We start from the raw sequence: 23,078 nt of genomic DNA on the forward strand, positions 1-23,078 counted from the left end.
GCTGGTTCCACAGATGTGGAGCAGCATCGGCAAAGCCCTTTGACTTACAATCTCTCCATGGAATGTTCCGTAAATTGCCAACAGGTGGCGTTCAAAGCACTTGGATTTGCTCGTGACTCCTTATGTGAGTAAAAAGCCCATTGCAGAGAGGTAAAGCTCAGTATGTGTGATGTGTATTTATGGAAAAAAACAGAAAGTGAAGGAGGGAGTTTGAGTTTATACTTTAATTAAGCTGTAAGAAGATAGGGAACATGATAACCCTAACATGTGTCATTTCAGCTTCTTTTGAACTTTTATAGACAAATAAGAGAGCCAGGATTGAACTCCATGACCAGTGGTGGAATGTAACTAAGAATCAGAATCAGAATAAGTAAGTACATTACAAGTACTAAGTACATTTACTCAAGTACTGTACTTACGTATGTTGAGGTACTTGTTCTTAACCTGAGTCTTTTCTTTTCATGCCACTTTCTACTTCTACTCCACTACATTTCAGAGAGAAATATTGTATTTTTTACTCCACTACATTCATCTGACAGCTTAAGTTACTAGTTACTTTACAAATTAAGATTTTTTTTTACACACGAACGTTTAAACTACTTAACAATATAACGGCCTACAAGTCCAGCTGAAATGATTAGACCATTAAACACACAACTGTTTGGATCGTTTTCAGTTTCTAAAATGTGAGGATTGTTCTGCATCGAATACTTTTAATACTTTAAGTACATTTTCCTGATGATACTTATACAGACTTTTACTTAAGTAACATTTTCAATGCAGGACTTTTACTTGTAACAGAGTTTTTTTTACAGTGTGGTATTTGTACTATTTCTTAAGTAAAGTATCTGAATACTTCTTCCACCACTGCTCCATGGGGCCATTTTTTCAGCAAGCTCTTGCCCCAGGGAGCTAAATATGATGACTCAATGATTGCTCAATTTAATATCAAAGGTAATAGCCTATCATTAAGGTCTATAAACAGAAGGATAATGGCGGCAGCAGAGGAGAAACCACCACTATTATTTTTACAAAGAGATAACATGCAGTGAACCACGTTATGGTCCCTCATATGCTCTTCAAGCAGTGGTGTAGTCTAATGTATTGTAGTGGGTAGGCTATACTGTACTGTATATGTATGGGCCTATACTCTGTATATGGGCCAGAATGGGCCTTTTGTATGAAGGTAAATATGGTGCAAAAAGGGAGAGCTTGTAGAATACAATGTGAGAACTTGCAGAACAAAAAATCTGAACTTGTATGTTAAAATTTACACTTGTAAAAATTTAATTTGCACTTGTAAAAATAAAATTTGCACTTGTAAAAAATATTCACACACGTGATCTGAATTTGAAGTCATACAAAGAAAAAAAACATGAGAGCTTGTAAAAAAAATCTGAACTTGTAAGTTGAAATTTGCACTTGTAGAAAATGTTCACACACCTGTATTCTGAATGTGAAGTTACAGAAAAAATATTCACAAATGTGTAGATTGATATTTACATGAACACAATGACAGCTGCAAACTTATAATGCAACATTTACTCGTATACTTTTTTTTTTACTCTGGTTCATTTTCCATCACAACCACAACTCAGTGATTACAACCTCTGGAATCTGTCACTGCAACTTCACATATGTGCTCTCTCGCATCACAAAGTGGCCAATCTGCGCACCTCGACTTTCACAACACTCTTGACGATACATTTGGTGCAAAACTAATTTGTACCTGTGGACTTAGGCTGTGGAGCTCTGAGCTAACAGAACGGGAAAAGCAGGGTTTCTATCGCCAGATGAGGGACAACTCTGTCCGGCTTATTTATGTAGCATGGAAACTTGGTGGAGTAGCATGCTAGCGTTAGCTAACTAGCAGCCAGCCCGCTTCTAAATAAATACCTTTTAATTGTCTAAACATTTTTAACAGTCAAACTAAAACACTGGCGGTGAGCTCCACGGCCTGCAGCCGCAGAAAGATGTGGGGCTCTCCGTGTCCCGCTGGAGCTCCGACTGCAGGTCGAGGTCGGCAGCGAAGCTTTCTGGCAAAAGCAGTGTTGCTACGCTGGTCGATCCCCACTGATGACGGTCCGTCTGCGGCTGCAGGCCGTGGAGCTCACCGCCAGTGTTTTAGTTTGACTGTTAAAAAGTGTTTAGATAATTAAAAGGTATTTATTTAGAAGCGGGCTGGCTGCTAGTTAGCTAACGCTAGCATGCTATTCCACCAAGTTTCCATGCTACATAAATAAGCCGGACAGAGTTATCCCTCATCTGGCGATAGAAACCCTGCTTTTCCCGTTCTGTTAGCTCAGAGCTCCACAGCCTAAGTCCACAGGTACAAATTAGTTTTGCACCAAATGTATCGTCAAGAGTGTTGTGAAAGTCGAGGTGCGCAGATTGGCCACTTTGTGATGCGAGAGAGCACATATGTGAAGTTGCAGTGACAGATTCCAGAGGTTGTAATCACTGAGTTGTGGTTGTGATGGAAAATGAACCAGAGTAAAAAAAAAAGTATACGAGTAAATGTTGCATTATAAGTTTGCAGCTGTCATTGTGTTCATGTAAATATCAATCTACACATTTGTGAATATTTTTTCTGTAACTTCACATTCAGAATACAGGTGTGTGAACATTTTCTACAAGTGCAAATTTCAACTTACAAGTTCAGATTTTTTTTACAAGCTCTCATGTTTTTTTTCTTTGTATGACTTCAAATTCAGATCACATGTGTGTGAATATTTTTTACAAGTGCAAATTTTATTTTTACAAGTGCAAATTAAATTTTTACAAGTGCAAATTTGAACATACAAGTTTAGATTTTTTGTTCTGCAAGTTCTCACATTGTATTCTACAAGCTCTCCCTTTTTGCACCATATTTACCTTCATACTTTTGGTGGGGGGCATTTCCTGCATTCTGACACTTTTATGCACCAATTTGCAGTGGAAATACCTTTATTTAGCCTATGTGAAAAGCACAGATGACAATTCAAAATATCAAAAATATATCAAAATTACAATACAAAGTATGTTGTTACGTGTCATTGGGCATTTTTAAGTGGGTATATGGAAATCCTGTGCCGACTGGGGAGCATTAAAAAAGCACAGGGGCATCCCCGAGTAATAGGACATTTTCACCGCCCCTGTGGAGTGGACAGGGCTGGCCCGGGCATAGGCAGTATATGGGCAGATGCTAGGGGCGCCGGCAGTCCAAATGACTAAAGAAGTTGAAGATAATAGCCTAGTAAAAAACGTCAGAAAAAAATAATGCCAAACGTGTCAGTAAAAAGGCTGGAAAAGCGCTTTTTGCATGAAAAAAAAAAACGTCAACAATGTCGGGAAAAAAGCATCAGAAACGACGACAAAAGCGTCAAAAACAACGAAAAATGCGTCAAAACATCGAGGGGAAAAAACGACGACAAAAACCCACCAAAACGTGTCTGCCTGTGTTTACAGTAAACAGTTTGTGTTACATTTGTGTCCACTGAACTACTGAGGCAATCTTTCCCATCTGCACTGTGTCATCACTTCACTGTATCTGGACATTTTGCTTCAAACAGCCACAGTAAAGAGACACTCAACTGTGTTCCCTGTTTGCTAATCTAAATATTTGGTCCTGTGCGTTCAACAATTGCTCTTATTCAAAATATAATGAAGGCGCTTGCTCTCATGTATGAGAGTCACACGGCTGTGTTTCCAGCAGCAACTTAAATACAGCCCGCTCTTCTCAGCTGACATTCTGTCTTAAATTCCACACATAGACGCAGTCAGATAAGATAAAGAGAGAGGAGGGTGTCTCCTCCCTCTTATATAAGCCAGACTGTGTGTGTAATATAAGCAGGGAGTGAATAACTGATGCCAGTATGACAGAGAACAACAGAGCTGATCTCCTCTCTCCTGATCATCATCATCATCATCATCATCATCATCATAATCATCATAATCAGCATCAGTGGATATTCAATCATCCAATCTCCACCACAGTTCTGTTTCTACAGTAATGAATTGGATTTGTGTGGAATCCAGTGAGACTGGAAGGAGTATTTCAACTTACTGAAGCAATGAAGCAATCTTTATGGTAAGAAATTGGCTAAAGTGTGACAAATTGAGAAGAAACTGGGGCCATTTCTCTCCTTTCTGAGTGCATTTTTGGTTGATATTTAGTTCAGCTAAAATTCCATCTAAATTAGAAAGGAGCCTAATGTACTGTATAAGTAGGACTGTATGCTTTAAACTAATAATAATAATGATAATAAGCCTAGTAAATAGCCTAGTAAAAAACGTCAGAAAAAAATAATGCCAAACGTGTCAGTAAAAAGGCTGGAAAAGCGCTTTTTGCATGAAAAAAAAAAACGTCAACAATGTCGGGAAAAAAGCATCAGAAACGACGACAAAAGCGTCAAAAACAACGAAAAATGCGTCAAAACATCGAGGGGAAAAAACGACGACAAACACCTACCAAAACGTCCGATAAGAAGTCGGAAAAACGCCTAAAAGTTCGAAGAAAAAGTAAAAAAAAAAACTCTGAAAAAAGCGACAAAAATGTTGAAAATACGACAACAAAGTTGAAAACAATACAATTGTTGAAAAAAAAAACCGAGATAAAACTTTGGAAAAAGCTACAAAAACGTTGAAAAAAAAAAAAAAAACGCCAAAAACGTCTGAAATGTTGCCTAGGGCAACAGATTGGTTCGGGGCGGCTCTACCTGCGGAGCCGCCAGATCATCAAAGTTTCTCCGGCAGCAGTCGCCTGAAGCTCCGGCTGGAGGAGAGAAACCACTGCCCCCAGAGCCAAGGAGACACCGGAGAGAGGCTGGATTTAAAACCCGCCCTCCGGAGGGATCTCGTCCCCCCACCCCCCCACAAAAAAACCTCCCATTTTCTCTCTCTTTCTCTCACTCACTCTTCTTTCTCTCTCTCTCTTTCCCTCTATATCCCTCTCTCTTCCTTTACCTTTATCCCTCGTCTTTCGCCGTTTTCCCCTCACCACAATAATGGATCTCACGGCGAGATGTTTGTGTCTCCTATCCTGTCTCGGCGTGATACAGGCGATCGATTTGGAAGCGATTGATCCGGGCTACTATGTGGAGCCCACTGCCACATCAGAGGCGATCGACTATAAGGATCCCTGTAAAGCTGGTGAGATGTTTTCCCCCTTCTTTTTTCTAGCCCTGTGCTGTGCGTTTCACCTTTTTATGTGGAGGTAGGAAACATGCCACGAATGTGTTTTGTGGAGCTCGCAGAGATCGGCCGGAGAGATGACAGTTAGTGGATGTAGTTTTTAAAAGGCTTGAGGGAACATTGTGTGCATTTGTTTTTGTACTGAGTGTCATAGTTTGTGCAGTTTGAAACATTTAAAAGCACACTGACGGAGTCGCAGCTTGGATAGTAATCGAGCTCGGAGAGAGCGGCTGCAAGGATTGTAAGAATGAAAATTAAAAAAAAAAAAAGGGTGAGTGGCTGGATACATTTCTTGAGACTTCAAAAGTTTTGGCTTGAGTGCTTGTTGAAAAGTTACAGCTTGCTGTTTGCGGCAAATGCACTTTCATATTTGTATTTTTTAAACGTGAGCATGTAGTTGCTGCAGGCGCTCTGCTCTGCTGTGTAAAAGCCTGAGCTGTTGGGCAAACGGAGGATTTCTGCACTTTGTTAGACTTGTGCTGCTCCCTTTCTGGTTGCTTTTTGTCACTGCACAAATAGTGTTTTTTTGGGGGTTTTTTTCTTCTTCCACCGGCTGTTCACATGGCCACTAAAACAAAGTGGAGGAGGGGAGAGATCAGAGTACAGTGGAGCTTAGAAATTATGCACATAATTCTGTTGGCTGTTGTCTCATGGCTCAGAGTATAAATGGGTCTGTTTCTTTTCTGCTGTGGTGAAACCTGCATATTTTCTACCATTATTTGGCAAAAGCATATCTGACTTGACATTGTAATCTGTGTGTGTGTGTGTGTGTGTGTGTGTGTGTGTGTGTGTGCATACTGTGAACTCGCTGTCTTGCCAAATCCCTTTGGGGGAGTTTGAACAGATTGTGTTTTCCATCTGGTGAAAGTATTCAGGTTACAGATACAGAGAGTTGGCGGCGCTCAAAATGACCTCTAAAGTTCTGGAAGTGCTTTCAGATTAGGCATTTGACAATTTCTGATGTGGCAGTGGATTTATAAAGCACAATGTCAACCCTCCAAACTCTCAGCTACACCCCAGCTATCTGTTTTCTTCATCTTTCCCCTGAAAAGAAGAACAGAGTGTGGAGGGGTGTAAAGATGGGGCTTCACATAAACATGACCAGTGGTGGAATGTAACTAAGTACATTTACTCAAGTACTGTACTTAAGTCCAAATGTTGAGGTACTTGTACTTTACTTGAGTCTTTTCTTTTCATGCCACTTTCTACTTCTACTCCGCTACATTTCAGAGAGAAATATTGTACTTTTTTACTCCGCTACATTCATCTGACACCTTTAGTTACTTTACAAATCAAGATTTTTGGTGTTTGGATCGTTTCGTGTTTCTAAAATGGGAGGATTTTTCTGCACTGAGTACTTTTACTTTTAATACTTTATGTACATTTTCCTGATGACACTTCCATAATTTTACATGAATAACATTTTCACTGCAGGACTTTTACTTGTGATAGAGTATTTTTACAGTGTGGTATTAGTACGTTTACTGAAGTAAAGGATCTAAATAATACTTCTTCCACCACTGAACGTGACAAAGGCCAGGCTGCAGATGAGCCATGGTCTAATGACCGAGTCGGTGAAGATGTTGCTTCCTGTTTTTGCTTAACTGTCATTCGAGTGCTCACAGCAGATTGTTTTTGCGTCACTAGTATGGATTGACGTGGCGTTTAGATGACTCCTTTTAGACGGGTAAACTAACCGAGGGTCCATGATACAGTGTTTATATTTCAAGTGATTTTTTTTTTTTTCTCTCCCGTTTATTCCAAGAAACTGTTGATATTTCTCTGGAAATGTGTCATCAGGGACATCCCCACTTGATAATCCCCAGTCAGTCTCGTCATTGGTGTTTGTGCAGGATGTTATCATTATTAGTAATCCGGGTTTAAGTCATTTAGATGGAGTGAAGTTTTGTTTATGGTTTCCTCTGGGTCAGTCTGCGCACAGGTGGATGGGAGACGGTCACAACCAGTACAAACTCCCACTCGTTTAACCCTTACTGTTTTCCAGCTCGTCCAACACCCACCTGCTTTCCTTCTTCCTACTAAGCAGCGTGTCCAAGATGTGTCAGCTCTCCCATTTACTCCTCAGCCCATCCGCCAGAGACACCATTTGTCACTATACTTAACTCCATACTAGTAGATCTTTAGAGCAGGGTATCGTCACTGATTTCCAGAATCAAATTTGATTCCGATGAAAGGCCCAGATTTGATTTCTGATTCGATATCAGTATGATTGGGGATATTTCAGTTACAATACCAATTTTGCTTCCATATGAAAAAGATTCTCAAAGAACTAACGCTGTGAATTGTACAAGAAACTAGGGCTGCACAATTAATCGCAATTTTATCGAAATCGCAATATGAACTAGTGAAATATCCAAATGGGCAATATTTGTTAAAGGCAAAATATGTGTCAAACCATTCTAAAATAAAGTATTGTGGTGCTGCAGAGACTTCCCGGCCTACAAATCCTATCCTACAAACTAAAGATAAAATCTTTGTTTGGTACAGATCCATGCAAAAAAAAATCACACTTCAATCATTTATTTTTAATTTTTATATATATTTTATTTATTTTTTTCAATGAAAATGAGAATAATGATACAAAAATGATCATTTCCCCCAATATCGTGAATCATATCGCAATCGCAATATCAGTCAAAATAATCTCAGATATTTTCCTCATGTCGTGCAGCCCTACAAGGAACCCTCTAACCTGCTGCATAATTAAAAATAATAATGGGACTATTAGAATTAACACCCAAAGCAGTTACATGAATCTACTTTTTATTTAACATGAACACACTACAGCAGTCAGCACAATAAAATGCAACTTTACAGACTCTACAGTCATTGAGTTTTGAGTGACCAGAACAAATTGCAGAGGGTGACTCAGAGATGGTAAACCCAAAGCCATACATCCGTAAAAATGGCCATGTTAGTTTTTTCCTTTACAAAAACTCTTGCCTAACTTTGGAGCGTTATTTAGCATGACATGGCTTACTTAGATCACCTAGTTGCATATAGTCTGGTTTAACGGAAGTACATTTCCAGGATAATTGCCTGACATCCTGCGTATGGTGTCCCTCCACTTCTGTGTGTTGCCGTTCTCAAAATCCCTTCGCTACGGGAAACCACAACAACCTTCGAGCTAGCAAGCTACAACCTGAAAATGTCAAGTTTTAAAGAAAATTTGGATGGTGCAACAAGTCAGGCCTGCTTTGTTCTTTCAGGGAATGATTGTAAATATTTACTAAGAATATGTTTAGGTCATTTCCTCTCTAACTGGGACGTTTTGGGACTGATTGGTGGGATTGCTGTGGACGAAGTACACATGGAGATACACTGGTAAGAGCTAATGAGGTTTAACCATGTATCCAGCTAATTTAAATATCTCACGTTACTGTATTGTGTCAACAGTTAACTTCAGTTAATATTGTAGGAGGCGTTTTCTTTTGCGGGGTGCAAATGTTCCACCAAAACAAGTTCCTTCCTGAGACTATTTAGCAGAACCACCGTCGCTGCATCCAGAGCTTAGCACCGCCCAAGACGATTGTGATTGGTTTAAAGAAATGCAAACAACCTAGAGCCTTGTTTTCCTCCTATCCCAGAATGCATCTGTGGTGCAGCCAGACTTTACTCCACAGTGCTGTGGAGATATAGGTCTGGAAATGCGGGACTATTTTTCATAAGATACCAACATCTTCACTCTAGCCTTCAAACATAGCCTCTTAAAAGATTAACTCAGGATTTTATGAATCGATATCGGATCATTTAATTGGGGATCTATTTGAATGGAAAATCGTTTTTTTTTTTTTTTTTTTAAACCCAGCCCTATAGATCATGATTCTTGGATTATTGATTTTCTCTCTTTTTTTTCCTCATATTTCAAGCACATCCCTGCACTGAGTCTATTTGATCGCTTTCTGTGGCCTCCAGGTCAGCACTTTTATGTCCTGTGCTTCCGTCCAGGAAAAAAAGCTTACAGCCGTGTGAAGTTTCTAAAGCAGTAATGCTCAGTGCAGTTCCTTCCTGTCCTCTGTATGGCTGTCCTTGGTTAACACTGTTTTTCCATGTCAGGGTTTTTACTTACTGACGGGGGGATACACATGTGAAAATGTTTTCCTGTTGTCCTCTTGAAAGTGAATGCAGTCTTGACATACTGTATAATCCGCCAGACTTCGCCGTGCTGCTGCGGAGGGTCTGGCTAGTCCAAACAGCATTCCGGGATGGGAGAAAAATGCGCTCTGGTTTATTGGCATTTCTTTAAACCAATCACCGTCTTGGGTGGTGCTAAGCGCCGGACGGAGCCACGGTGCCGCTGCAAAATAGCCTCGGGAAGGAACTTGTTTTGGTGGAACATTTGTACGTTCAAAAGTTGTTTTAGTCGTGCAACAGAAAACTCAGATTGGACAGATAGTCTAGCTAGCTGTCTGGATTTACCCTGCAGAGATCTGAGGAGCAGTTAACCATAGTCCTCAGAAATCCACCGGAGTTTAAAATTCCAGCACAAAGAAAGCATTAGGTAACGGACTTCCGGCCGAAAAGAAGGACATCCGTTGGAATTTCCGGCTGCAACTGAGCAATACCAGAAGTGCACTACTGTGACTACAAACAGGGCAACTACACCCCCGTCTTCTCTTGTCCTCTCTTATGCAAGTGGTTCCCTGGTCTATCTGGGCAGCCAGCTCTCTCCTTCACACAGACTGTAGGTCATTCATTTCGTGCCAAGGGAAAACACGGCTGGAAAGGTGGATGGCAGGCCAGCCGCACTGTGCCAGTCCAGCGCAGATGAGGTGAGTGAGGCCATTTACGAGGGGGCTTGGAAGGTTATCCGCAGTCTGCTTGCTGCCTCTGAAGAATTTGTTGCCGTCAACACAGCGGCTTGTGTTTTTCCTCTCGCGGCTCGATGTCGGGCCTCGACTGAGATTTGGCCATTTAAAATACGACAGCTGGATTCTTTTTGACCACAAAGTTTCAGGACTTTTACTTTATCATAAGTTTGTTTGTCAACTATTAAATCAATCAGCAACTACTTTGATAGTTTAATAGATCAGTTTGAGTCATGACATGGATTCCTTAGGATCGTCTAGTTTCATATGATGCTTCTGCTGTAAATTGTACGAGCGAGAAGCAACCCTCAAATATTTTTTTATAATGCACAGGGTTAATGTTTACTTTAAGAATTGACCCCCAAAATGTTAGTTTGAAGTGCTTTTTTAACATGACAGTCATTGGCAAAGGCATTTATTAAAACATTCATTTTGATCAGATATTTTCTGTATTTTCAACTTATACACATCCATGATTTTCAACCACAGAGTAACGTCAGACAATCTACTTCCTGTTTACACCGGCACGCACATGCCCAGTGTGTGAGAATGGTCATGTGATATATGTCATCAGACGTGTCAACCCTTGTGTTGTCTTCCCGTAGACCATGTAACTTTTTGTTTTCCTGGGTCGAAATTTATAATTAAAGGTTTTTCCAACGTTTATTTAGTTTATTTTTACGCTTTTTTGACGTTTTGGTCATGGTTTGGTGTTTTTTTTTTTTTTCAAATGCTATAAAATTTAATAAATCACTCAAATGTAATGAAAATACTGAACTGATCATTTATTTTACTTGTGAAGAGTGCTGTATGGAACCATCCATGTTATTTTTCTTTGACAATTTGGTTGAAAGAAACCCAAAAATTCTGACATAGAAACTTTTTAAAAATGGGTCAAATTTGACCCGAGGACAACAGGAAGGTTAATATGGACGTAGATTAGTTCTGCTACTGGAGCTACATCTACAAAGCATAAAATGGAAATGTAATAGTGTAAATGTAGCCTAAAAAGGCAGCTCAAAAAACAGATGACACTCGTTACCCAGCTCCCTCCCTCCCTCCCTCCCTCGGTCCGGCTCTGGCGATGAGATGGGGCTGTCTGTTGAACTTCATGATTGGACCTTTAAGCAACACTTAAGCAGATGCTTTTCCTTTATCATGGAACGCAGGCTGTGTAGCTGAGCCCACGCTGGGTGTTTTTCTTACATGACAGGACCCCTGCCACTTCGCTCTGCAGGGTTTCAGGTGATTAGGGAGCCGATCTATTGGCACCATCTCGGTGCGTTAGTTGGAACAATACGTTTCTCGTCAGAGCTAAATCATAACTAACCTTGCATTACATCAATGCCTGAGTGTCCGGATCCTAACAACAAATGCTTTTGGGAGAGCTCATTTAAATGGCTCAAATGATGCCCAATTAGCCTACGATAATGAGCAGCTTAACAGTCACTTCTTCATTATTCAGTTTGTTTTTTCTGAATAATTCAGCGGGGCTACATCCTTGTAATCTGGAAAAATAGTTTTTCCTGTTCCCTCCACTTGTGGTGAATACAGATAGCTATTATTTATGGAAAGTGTTGCGGGGTTGAAGAATCTTCCAGGTTTAGTTAATCCACATTTTAAACTTTGCTTTGGACATCTGTTCATAGAAGAGTGTGAGCTCTTTTGCTCACACCAGGCTGCGTGAGTATGTGTCTAAAGCACAAATATGAAGTCTGGGTTGCACCAAATGCTTGTTCTTGGGGAGGGGGGGGTGTTGGATCTTTGTAAATTACAGAGTGTGGTCTAGACCTACTCTATCTGTAAAGTGTCCTGGGATAACTTCTGTTGTGATTTGACGCTATGAATAAAACTGAATTGAATTGGATGGTGAAAGTAAGTTTTGTCAAATGTGATAAGCCCTGCTGTGTGTCCATGAATTATTCATCCAAAAGGAGCTCAAATGCTGTGTGTTGCTGACATTAAAAAAAGACAAATGGCTGGCGAGCTGACGAGTCATTAGAGGGGCTTCGATTGGCAGTAGGGTATATCAGTAAGCAGTGGCAGGGATGAGCGGGGAAATCCAATCTGCTAATGGGCTTGATGGAGTGTGAAATGTTAAAGGGGAGGCGGTCTCTTGCTGTGTGGCCTTTGCAGCTGACACCGCTCTAGTTTTGCCAATAAGAGTGAAGCGGCAGTGTGGCGATCTCAGCTGTGGCCGAGATGAGGCTTTTATTGGAAAATAACGACTTGAATGTCAGGCTGTAGCTTGAGACTTCGGCAGAATCTCTCTTCTTATCATACCTTCTTATCATACCGTAGTTAACTTTTTTGTAGAGCCGCAAAGATGAATGGATTAGTTGTCCAATTATTAAATTAATCGCCAACTATTTTGATAATCGATTAATCTGTTTGAGTCAAGTTTCTCTGATTCCACTTTCTTAAATGTGAAATTTTCTTGTTTCTTCTCTCCTCTGTGACAGTAAAGTGAATATCTTTGAGTTGGGAACAAAACAATCAAAATGGGTTCTATGGGTACCCACCAGTCTCCCCTTTACAGACGTGTTCACTACATGATAATCCCATGTAGCTTTTCACAAATGATGAACAGATTTTTAAGCATTCTATTATCAAATTGCTTGAAAAATGGTGCCATAGCTGCCATAAATGGGAGAGAGAAAAAAATCTCTTCGAGGGAGCATGTCCCCCATAGGTTTTGGGCTGAGCCCCGAATGTTTACAACATCTGGCTCCGCCCCTGGTGTTCTTCTCTCCTCTGTGACAGTAAACTGAATATCTATGAGTTATGGGCAAAACAAGACATTTGAGGACGTCATCTTGGTGTTTTGGGAAACACTGATCCACATTTTTCACAATTTTCTGACACTTTAGAGACCAAACAACTACGTTAATCAAAATACGAAATACGTCAATCGAGAAAATAATCAACAGATGAATCGACAATGAAATGAATCGTTAGTTGCGGCTCTACCTTTGTGAAATGAGCAGAGTGCAGATAAGTGGACTTTTTTCCCTCTCCTGCCTTGGGCTTAAATTGCAGTGTTAGGAAATGTGAAGGTAAGCATGTGCTGAAGAAACAGCTGGTGTTGTTTTTACAGAGGAGACAGGTAGACCATTTACACAACAATAGGCCTGCATAAAACTATTCATCATTCCTTATTTGGGATTTTGTTTTTCCTTACTTTTTATCCCTGCTTTGTCTCAACACTCGCAGTTACATAGATACTTTTACTACTTTTTATTCGGTGTAATTTTAAACACACCGTGACCATGTTTGGAGTAGGGCTGCAACTAATAAATTATTTTAATTGTCGATTAATCTGTCAATTATCTTCTTGATTAATTGACTAGTTGTTTTGGTCTATTAAATGTCAGAAAATGAAATGAAAAATGTCAGTCAGTGTCTCCCAAAGCCCATGACGTTCTCGGATGTCTTCTTTTGTCCACAACTCAAAGACATTCAGTTTACTGTCACAGAGGAGAGAAGAGACTAGAAAATATTCACATTTAACAAACTGGAATCAGAGAATTTTTACTTTTTATTTCATAAAAAATGACCAGAAGCGATTAATCGATGATCAAAATAGTTGCCGATTACTTTAATAGGTGACAACTAATCGATTCATTGATTAATCTTTGGGGCTCTAGTTTAAAGGGACAATAGCTACACTGGGCCGCATTTGGCATAAAGGGCTGGTACAGAATGAAACCTGAAGGGTGATGCCTCCACTTTTACACACCTCAAATGGTAATCACCTTTTTTTTGGCCTCTATAGGAATTCAAATGCAGCGTTTGTTACCAAACACAGGCTGTGAAAGGCGGTGCCAGGCTATTGTGATGCATTCCAGTAGTGCTTACATATTGGCCGAGCTCTCTCATCCCTCATCAGTAGGTCATGTGAAGGGAAAGGCTGTCTCTATAAGCACTAAGGCTGGGACCATATGCTTTTGTCCTAAATCCCGATTTGATTCTTTTGTGATACATGGGTGCCGATTTGATTTGTATTGCTATTTTCATTTATTGTGATTCTAGAAGAGTTGCGATTCGATATAGTATTGAGTATTGTGATTTTCTTTTCCTTCTTTAAAGGTCCCATGGCATGAAAATTTCCTTTTTTATGAGTTTTTTTAACATTAATATGAGTTCCCCCAGCCTGCCTATGGTCCCCCACCTGGGTATCCTGCTCCGCCTTTGAGAAAATGACAGCTCAGATGGGTCGATCTGGAATCTTCCCTTTATGACGTCATAAGGGGAAAGGTTACCTCCCATTTCTCTGCATTGCCCATGGCAAGCTGGTCAAGGCCACACCCCCACCCTCCACCTTGCCCCCCCCTCTCTCCTCCTCAATAGCATTTAAAGCTACAGACACAGAAATGGCACATCCTAAGGAAAGCTCACTGTGGGACTGGCTCTAGTGGCTGGAATTCTGCACCAAGGCTGAATTTCAGGAAAGAGACTTCAGATACAGTATTAGGGGACCACTAAAGTCTATATAAAGAGACTTCAGATACAGTATTAGGGGACCACTAAGGCCTATATAAAGAGACTTGAGATACAGTATTAGGGGACCACTAAGGTCTATATAAAAGAGACTTCAGATACAGTATTAGAGGACCACTAAGGTCTATATAAAAGAGACTTCAGATACAGTATTAGGGGACCACTAAGGCCTATATATATATAAAAGAGACTTCAGATACAGTATTAGAGGACCACTAAGGCCTATATAAAAGAGACTTCAGATACAGTATTAGGGGACCACTAAGGTCTATATAAAAGAGACTTCAGATACAGTATTAGGGGACCACTAAGGTCTATATAAAAGAGACTTCAGATACAGTATTAGGGGACCACTAAGGTCTATATAAAGAGACTTCAGATACAGTATTAGGGGACCACTAAGGTCTATATAAAAGAGACTTCAGATACAGTATTAGGGGACCACTAAGGTCTATATAAAAGAGACTTCAGATACAGTATTAGGGACCACTAAGGTCTATATAAAAGAGACTTCAGATACAGTATTAGGGACCACTAAGGTCTATATAAAAGAGACTTCAGATACAGTATTAGGGACCACTAAGGTCTATATAAAAGAGACTTCAGATACAGTATTAGGGGACCACTAAGGTCTATATAAAAGAGACTTCAGATACAGTATTAGGGACCACTAAGGCCTATATAAAAGAGACTTCAGATACAGTATTAGGGGACCACTAAGGTCTATATAAAAGAGACTTCAGATACAGTATTAGGGACCACTAAGGCCTATATAAAAGAGACTTCAGATACAGTATTAGGGGACCACTAAGGCCTATATAAAAGAGACTTCAGATACAGTATTAGGGACCACTAAGGTCTATATAAAAGAGACTTCAGATACAGTATTAGAGGACCACTAAGGCCTATATATATATATATATATATATATAAAAGAGACTTCAGATACAGTATTAGGGGACCACTAAGGTCTATATAAAGAGACTTCAGATACAGTATTAGGGGACCACTAAGGTCTATATAAAGAGACTTCAGATACAGTATTAGGGGACCACTAAGGTCTATATAAAGAGACTTCAGATACAGTATTAGGGGACCACTAAGGCCTATATAAAAGAGACTTCAGATACAGTATTAGGGGACCACTAAGGTCTATATAAAAGAGACTTCAGATACAGTATTAGAGGACCACTAAGGTCTATATAAAGAGACTTCAGATACAGTATTAGGGGACCACTAAGGTCTATATAAAAGAGACTTCAGATACAGTATTAGGGACCACTAAGGCCTATATAAAAGAGACTTCAGATACAGTATTAGGGGACCACTAAGGTCTATATAAAAGAGACTTCAGATACAGTATTAGGGGACCACTAACGCCTATATAAAAGAGACTTCAGATACAGTATTAGGGGACCACTAAAGCCTATATAAAAGCATCCAAAAAGCAGCATGTCATAGGACCTTTAACCAAAACAGAAGTTGTATAATACACTTCCAAAGACAATATTAGGGGTGTGAATCTTCACTAGTCTCACGATTCGATTACGATTATCCTGTGAAGGATTCCAATCGATTCGATATCACGATGCATCGCGATGCATCACCTCCTCAATATTATTATATAATTGCTACACATGGTTTTCATCAACAAATTCAAGCAGTCAGATATATATGAACTCCCCTTTTTATTGTATCTGCTCTTAAAAAAGACACTTAGCGGAGTCTGAACACAGCAGACAAAAGGCAGAAACAAAATAAAGCAACGACCGGAAAATCAACAACTAACATCAGTAGGCAATAATCGATTATGGTCTGTCACTGCATGGATGCAGAATCGCCCAGGTCCTCATCACGATGCATCGATGCAATGATTAATTTCAACACCCCTAGACAATATATCATGAGACATTTCTAAAAACTGTTTGTTTTCTAAGAAGGATGCCATGTCAGTCTGACATTTATTTCATTTGTAAAGAACATAACATGGATTTTCGGCATTTTCTGCTTTCGCTCTGTTTTGCTGGAAACTGACATGATGTAGTCGCTGTCCGCGGTACAGTTTAAATAGAAAATATTTAGGTGGATCATCGGGAAAAACAAACCAAATATATATAAAAATTGCGTTTCTAGGGAAAAGAATTGATTTTAAAAATCCTCGCAAAAGAAATCCCGATACATACGTGAACGGATTTATTTCCCCACCCCTAATAAGCATAGTGAGGAGTAAACCGTGGCCTCACAGTGGAGTTCTAAATATAGGCTGGCGTCAGTGTCTGTGTAGGCTTAGTATTAATGTTTGTGCAGGTTTCAGTGGCAGATGTTGGGGTCGGGTGTTCACGGAACGAGATTTATGGGACTAGTGGCGGAGCGTTTGACACCGCAGAGGTCGAGGCTAGAGCATTACACGAATCAATGGGATTAATTTGATTGAGATCTCCTGTGTAATCTGGCTGGATGTGCTGGTTGATGGGGGTGGTTTTGAGATGAGAAGGATTAGATGGTTACATGGTTCAGATTAACTAAAAAATAATGCAATGGATTTGGACTTTATCACACATGGAATATGTTCCAATCCGTTATTTCATCAAAGGTTTCACGAAAGGTCATGTATTTAGTTTAGTCTCATTAGTTTGTGGAATATACACACACGTGTTTTAGAGATGCAGAGATTAATCGATCAACTATTTAATGAATCGGCAACTATTTTGATCATCGATTAATCGGTTTGAGTCTATATATATATATATATATATATATATATATATATACACACACACATATACACATATATATATATATATATATATATATATATATATACACACACACATATATATATATATATATATATATATATATATATATATATATATATATATATATATATATATATATATATATATATATATATATATGTGTGTGTATATATATATATATATATATATATATATATGTATATATATGTGTATATATATATATATATATATATATATATATATGTGTATATGTTTTGTTGTAGACAAATAGACATCTAAACCAGAATGACAGCTTAAAACCCCAGTGTTATTACCTAACTATCCTGCATAGATATTCGTATTACAGCTGCAGCTGTTGTCATTTAGGTAATGAATAATGTTTGGGAAGAGATGCAGCACGGTACTCTACGGTGATCACTTGCCATCTGCCACGTTCGCTGGGTTTTAATCTACAGTACAACACACGTGTGTCTGTGTTGGTACTTCATGTCATTACAGCGCTCTGTATCTGGATGAGTTTATCACCTTTCTCCATAGCCTGCCCTCAATCCCAGCCTAGAGTTGTGTACAAAAGATTCCCTAAAAAAAAACGTGCGCCTGTGGATAATTAAAGCCAGGAGACAAGGGGATTAATTCACAATCCCTGAGAGTCTTTCCATAAACCTGCAACAGTGTCTCCAGGACGACTGCTGTGCCCGGGGGAAATGAGTCCTAATGCCGCCGGGCCGTGCATTTGCTCACTTCAATCTCCACTGTTGTCTGAGAACAATGACACTGCGGATTAACCAGCCTGTCTCCGGCGAGGTGGTTTGTGATTGGGCAGAGAGCGCAGCCCTCTGTGAACCTCACGGGGGTGGGAAGAAGCCCGCACCTGGTTATTTGGTCACAGCATGCACATAACACTACTAATATAATGCAAGATGACACTGTATGTAGGGCTGCAACTAACGGTTATTTTCATAGTCGATTCATCTGACGATTATTTTCTCAATTTAATCGATTTAGTTGTTTGGTTTATAAAATGACAGAAAATGGTGAAAAATGTGGATCAGTGTTTCCCAAAGTCCAAGATGACGTCCTCAAATGTCTTGTTTTGTCCACAACTCAAAGATATTCAGTTTACTGTCACAGAGGATGTTGTAAACATTCGGGGCTCAGCCCAAACCTATGGGGGACATGCTCCATCCCTCCCCATTTACGACAGCTATTTGCACTATTTTTCAAGCAAAGGGGAGACTCGTGGGTACCCAGAAAACCCATTTTTGATTAAGATATCTGGAGGTGAGAGGTCAAGGGGACCCCTTTGAAAAATGGCCATGCCAGTTTTTTCCTCGCCAAAATATGACCTAACTCTGGAGCATTGGTTTCATATGATACAAATATCTAGCTTCACTCTAGCTTTTAAATGGAACCTACTACAGCCTCTAAAAGACAGTAAAATCAGCCTAAAAGATTTGGAAATTTTGAGAAAACATTCAGGGCTGGAGCACCAGGGGTCATGCCTACGCTCCTCCCCTGACAGAAACTGAAAAGTATTCACATTTTAGACGCTGGAATCAGAGAATTTTTAACTTTTAACGATTAATCGCTTAAAATAGTTGGAGGTTAATTTAATAGTTGACAACTAATCAATTCATCTTTGCAGCTCTGTCTGTGAAAAGCAACATCCTCCAATTGCTTAAATTTCCTCAGTCGATAAGGAGTGAAAAAATGGGGTTTGAGAGGATTGTTTTGAATACTTTTTCTTAGTGTTTATGGCCTTTATATGACAGCAACTTGGAATTAAGTACCGCCTGTTCTTTTCAGCGCTCAGCCAGTTCTGGGAATCAAATAAAAAAGTGAAAATAAAAGAGAGAAAATGTCCTTCTTTAGTCAGCCTATCCATCCTATACTGCGCAACATCTGGTAGCTTCCCCTTATCACTGCTGCTTTTGGCATTGGCTGTCAGTACGAGCGCTGATTGTGACTCGTCTGTTTTGGGTCTCAGGGATTTTGTTGGAGTGAATTAGTGTTTTTTTGTGCGCACAAATTAGAGAAATCGTTCTGACCTCTGGAATTTAAACCTGTCGTCCGTGCATGCCCCGTCTTGCCTGCTGCAATCTACACCTTTTTCTTATGGCTGTCATTAACCTCTAATCCCAAACACAGTCATTCTGTCGTGCATCCTCCACGTCCTGCAGCTTGGAAGACTGCCTTGTATCTATCAAAGCCAGCTCCACATTGTTTCAATAATACTCTTCTGGTGAATAGGGATGCGAGCCAAGAGCTTTGTCTTTGTTTCTATTGTGCTTTTCATCCCTTTCTCTCTTGTCTCAGACCTCTGTCAAACTTATATACGAGTGCAGGAGATTAAAGATCCTTGCTCTGGATGGTTTTTATTCCGTGCTAAATGTGGAAAAAGAAAGCCATTAGCTGCTACTAAACTAGATAAAATTAAGTTCATCTATGATGAATTTTCTTTCAATTCACAATAAGCGTAGCTTTTATTGGAGTGACACATTGAAGATTTAGTTGCTCCATTTATTGCTTTATGAAAGTTGTAATAAATTGACACCAATATTAAAGAAACGGTCTTGTTTCTGAATTGTAATACAGACATTCTACTGACCATGCCGTTAAACTTGTGTGTCTTGTTGGCAAATACCACAAGGTTAGAGTGCGTCAGATCACACTTTATGTCCGTATATTATGTTACTAAAATATCTTTTTGACTCTGCTTCTAACAAACAAGAAAGCTATTAAGACCTCTCACATAATTGGTTAAACACTCTGTGACAAAAATATTTGAAGGTCCAATATTGTAAAAAAGTGAGATTTCCATGTCTTTTCCACAGAGAAATGCACACAGCCTGTAATCAGAAACTGTGCCTTTAAACGAGCCGTCAGGACTTCTGTACAGTTGTAATGTCAAAATATAGGTAAAACGTGTTGTTAAAGTGCCGTTACAGTCATTCCCTGGCTGCAGTGACAGTGCAGAGACGCAGAGAGCGCAGATGCAGAAGACCTGGAAACGCTGGCCACTCAGAGCAGACTGGGCTTTTTCAGGAGGGGGGCTTAAAGAGACAGGCGCTAAAATGGAGCGTTTTAACGCTTTAACATTAAAGCATGTAAACATGTTCTAGTGGAACCCAAAATACAAGTATGAACCTGAAAATGAGCATGATATGGGACCTTTAAAGCAACACTAGAGAACTTTTCCCGCTTCGGTCCCCCTACAGGTTGGAAGCGGAATTGTCCCATTATGTCTCATTCGAACTACAGATCCACTACCCGATCTGGCAAACTTGCATAGTGCGGTAGAGAGCCGCAAAGCGAATGCAGAAGTGCCGTTCACCCTGTTACGAGTTGATGAACCACTGAAACGATTTTGGAAACATTATTTTAAGTTACAAAAAGTTCTCTAGTGTTGCTTTAAGTTAGGGCTGGGCAATATATTGATATTATATCGATATCGTGATGTGAGACTGGATATCGTCTTAGATTTTGGATATCGTGATATGACATAAGTGTTGTCTGTCCCTGGTTTTAATGGCTGGATTACAGTAAAGTGATGTTATTTTTTGAATTTACCAGATTGTTCTAGCTTTTCTATTATTTGCCTTTACCCACTTAGTTATTATATACACATTAATGATGATTATTTATCAAAAATCTCATTGTGTAAATATTTTTTTGTAAGCACCAATTGTCAACCCTACAATATCGCCACAATATCGATATCGAGGTATGTGGTCAACAATATCGTGATATTAGATTTTTTCCATATCGCCCAGCTCTACTTTAAGTTGTATAATATGTGTTTAGGTTTACATCTTCCTCGTACATTTACTGTTGAATGTTTGGATTTTCGTTGTTTGTCTTATGTTTTTGTCATATTTTGTTATTTTTTTCAAGTTCAATTACAAGATGTTATGAGAAATACAACAACAATATGGAAGATTTACATATTTAAACTATGTGAATCACTCCCATTAACTTCACAGTTTAGTGATTCTCCCGGCTTCTTACCTCTCTGGCTGGTTCTCCCCTCCACCACACTAACCTCCAAACACACATGCAGAAGGCTGTCATTTTCTTTGTGCTCCACATCTGCCTTCCCTATTCAGAGCTGCGGTGTGGGCAGAGAGGATATGCCTTCTTTCTCTCTTCCCTTCCCTTCTCGTTGTCATCTCCTGTTCAGAAACAGATTACCGTGCCAACCCTTTGCCCTAATCCCCCCCCCCCCCCCCAACTATTGCATACAAAACGGGCCATAAATTCTAAAGACATGCTGGTGTTAAAAGCCGGTAATAGTGAGCGTCCCGTCTCTGTGGAGAGGACTGTTAACTTATCCTCCACAGAAATGGGGCATTTTGTAAGGAATCACATAAAGCAGTGGGTCCCAACCTTTTTGGTCTGACTCTAACCCCACTGCCCTGTCAGATGAACTGGCGTGCAAATGTATGACACTAGTCATTATATAAATGAACAGTGAATACTAAGGTTGGTTTGGTCAGCAGTCGTACTACTGCTACTTGGGAGTGAAGCTAAATGTTTCAACCCTTTATCCACTACTTTTAGCTAGCTATTTGAACTGTTTAGTCAGTAGTTTTAGCTAACTATTTCAGCTGCTTATGCAATACTTTTAGCTAATTATTTCAACCATTTATCCATATCTTTTAGCTAACTATTTGAACTGTTTAGTCAGTAGTTTTAGCTAACCATTTGAACTGTTTAGTCCGTAGTTTTAGTTAACCATTTGAACTGTTTAGTCAGTAGTTTTAGCTATTTGAACTGTTTAGTCAGTAGTTTTAGCTATTTGAACTGTTTAGTCAGTAGTTTTAGCTAACCATTTGAACTGTTTAGTCCGTAGTTTTAGCTAACCATTTGAACTGTTTAGTCAGTAGTTTTAGCTATTTGAACTGTTTAGTCCGTAGTTTTAGCTAACCATTTGAACTGTTTAGTCAGTAGTTTTAGCTATTTCAACTGTTTAGTCAGTAGTTTTAGCTAACCATTGAACTGTTTAGTCAGTAGTTTTAGCTAACCATTTCAGTTGCTTATGCAGTACTTTTAGCTATTTATTCCTGTCATTCATGTATTCCTTACTTTTAGCTACCTGTTTAATATTCCTGTGTTCAGGTTTTATTTTTTGATACATTCTTTTAATCAAATCATAATTGCTGTTCCACAATCTTTCCACGTACCCGCTGGCACTAGCAGAAGTACCCCCTGGGGTACAAGCACCCCTGGTTAATCACTGCCATAAAACACATTCCTCATAAAGTAGGACTGTTTGGTTATTTTTCCTACTCCTTGGCCTCATTAAAGAGCTAGCCTATTACTTGTTCAAGGTGCCCCATATTACTCCACTGAGGCAGTGTCAGTGTCTCACTGTAACATATCTGATAGCTCTCATTAACTATCCGAGGACGCCAAAGCACACAGTGAGAATTTTGTTCTTTGGTAACATCTGGACTTAACTTGGCGTAATTAATAGATTTTAGTCTTTATTGTCATTGTACATCTGCAACAAACTTGGATGCAGTCCTATCAGTGCAAACATCAGAAAAAAGACCCTCTTAAAATCACTATAAAAATATATAAAAAGAGACACAAAATTATAAAAAGAAAGAAAGTAAAGACACAAAAACACAAACCTACTACACATGCAAGACATTCACGATTTATTCTTAATACTGAAGTAGTGCTTTAAGAGCAGTTATGGCTTCTGGATAGACATAAAACTTTCTGAGTCTGTTTGCTCGTGTTTTAATTGCCCTGAAACGTCTGCCCGAGGGCAGAAGTTTAAACAGATTTTCCAAAATGAGATGGATCTTTG

General features: G+C 39.4%; 1 protein-coding gene and 1 long non-coding RNA gene across 3 annotated transcripts in view; one reads left to right on the top strand and one right to left on the bottom strand.

Annotated features, from left to right (window-relative positions):
• The first annotated feature begins 3,225 nt into the window (after nucleotides 1-3,225).
• bmp1a (bone morphogenetic protein 1a) overlaps nucleotides 3,226-23,078 on the top strand; it is a 68,771-nt gene continuing 48,918 nt past the window's right edge. Inside the window, exon 1 of one of the 2 annotated variants that reach the window (XM_035998906.1) lies at nucleotides 3,226-4,069. Coding sequence is in view for 1 of the 2 variants with exons in the window: in XM_031305054.2 (XP_031160914.2) it covers nucleotides 4,986-5,130 (145 nt within the window). In the remaining variant the exon portion in view is untranslated. Of the gene's footprint in view, nucleotides 4,070-4,720; nucleotides 5,131-23,078 lie in introns of those variants that run through there. The other variant, XM_031305054.2, reaches the window with a different exon arrangement.
• On the bottom strand, nucleotides 16,254-21,741 carry LOC116053932. The gene is made up of 3 exons (XR_004105956.2): nucleotides 21,730-21,741; nucleotides 20,150-20,151; nucleotides 16,254-16,390 (listed from the first exon to the last, which is right to left on the bottom strand). It is a non-coding gene; the product is annotated as an uncharacterized LOC116053932 (long non-coding RNA).

This window comes from Sander lucioperca, chromosome 2 (assembly GCF_008315115.2).
Source record: "Sander lucioperca isolate FBNREF2018 chromosome 2, SLUC_FBN_1.2, whole genome shotgun sequence".
In the NCBI taxonomy this organism is placed as follows: Eukaryota; Metazoa; Chordata; class Actinopteri; order Perciformes; family Percidae; genus Sander; species Sander lucioperca.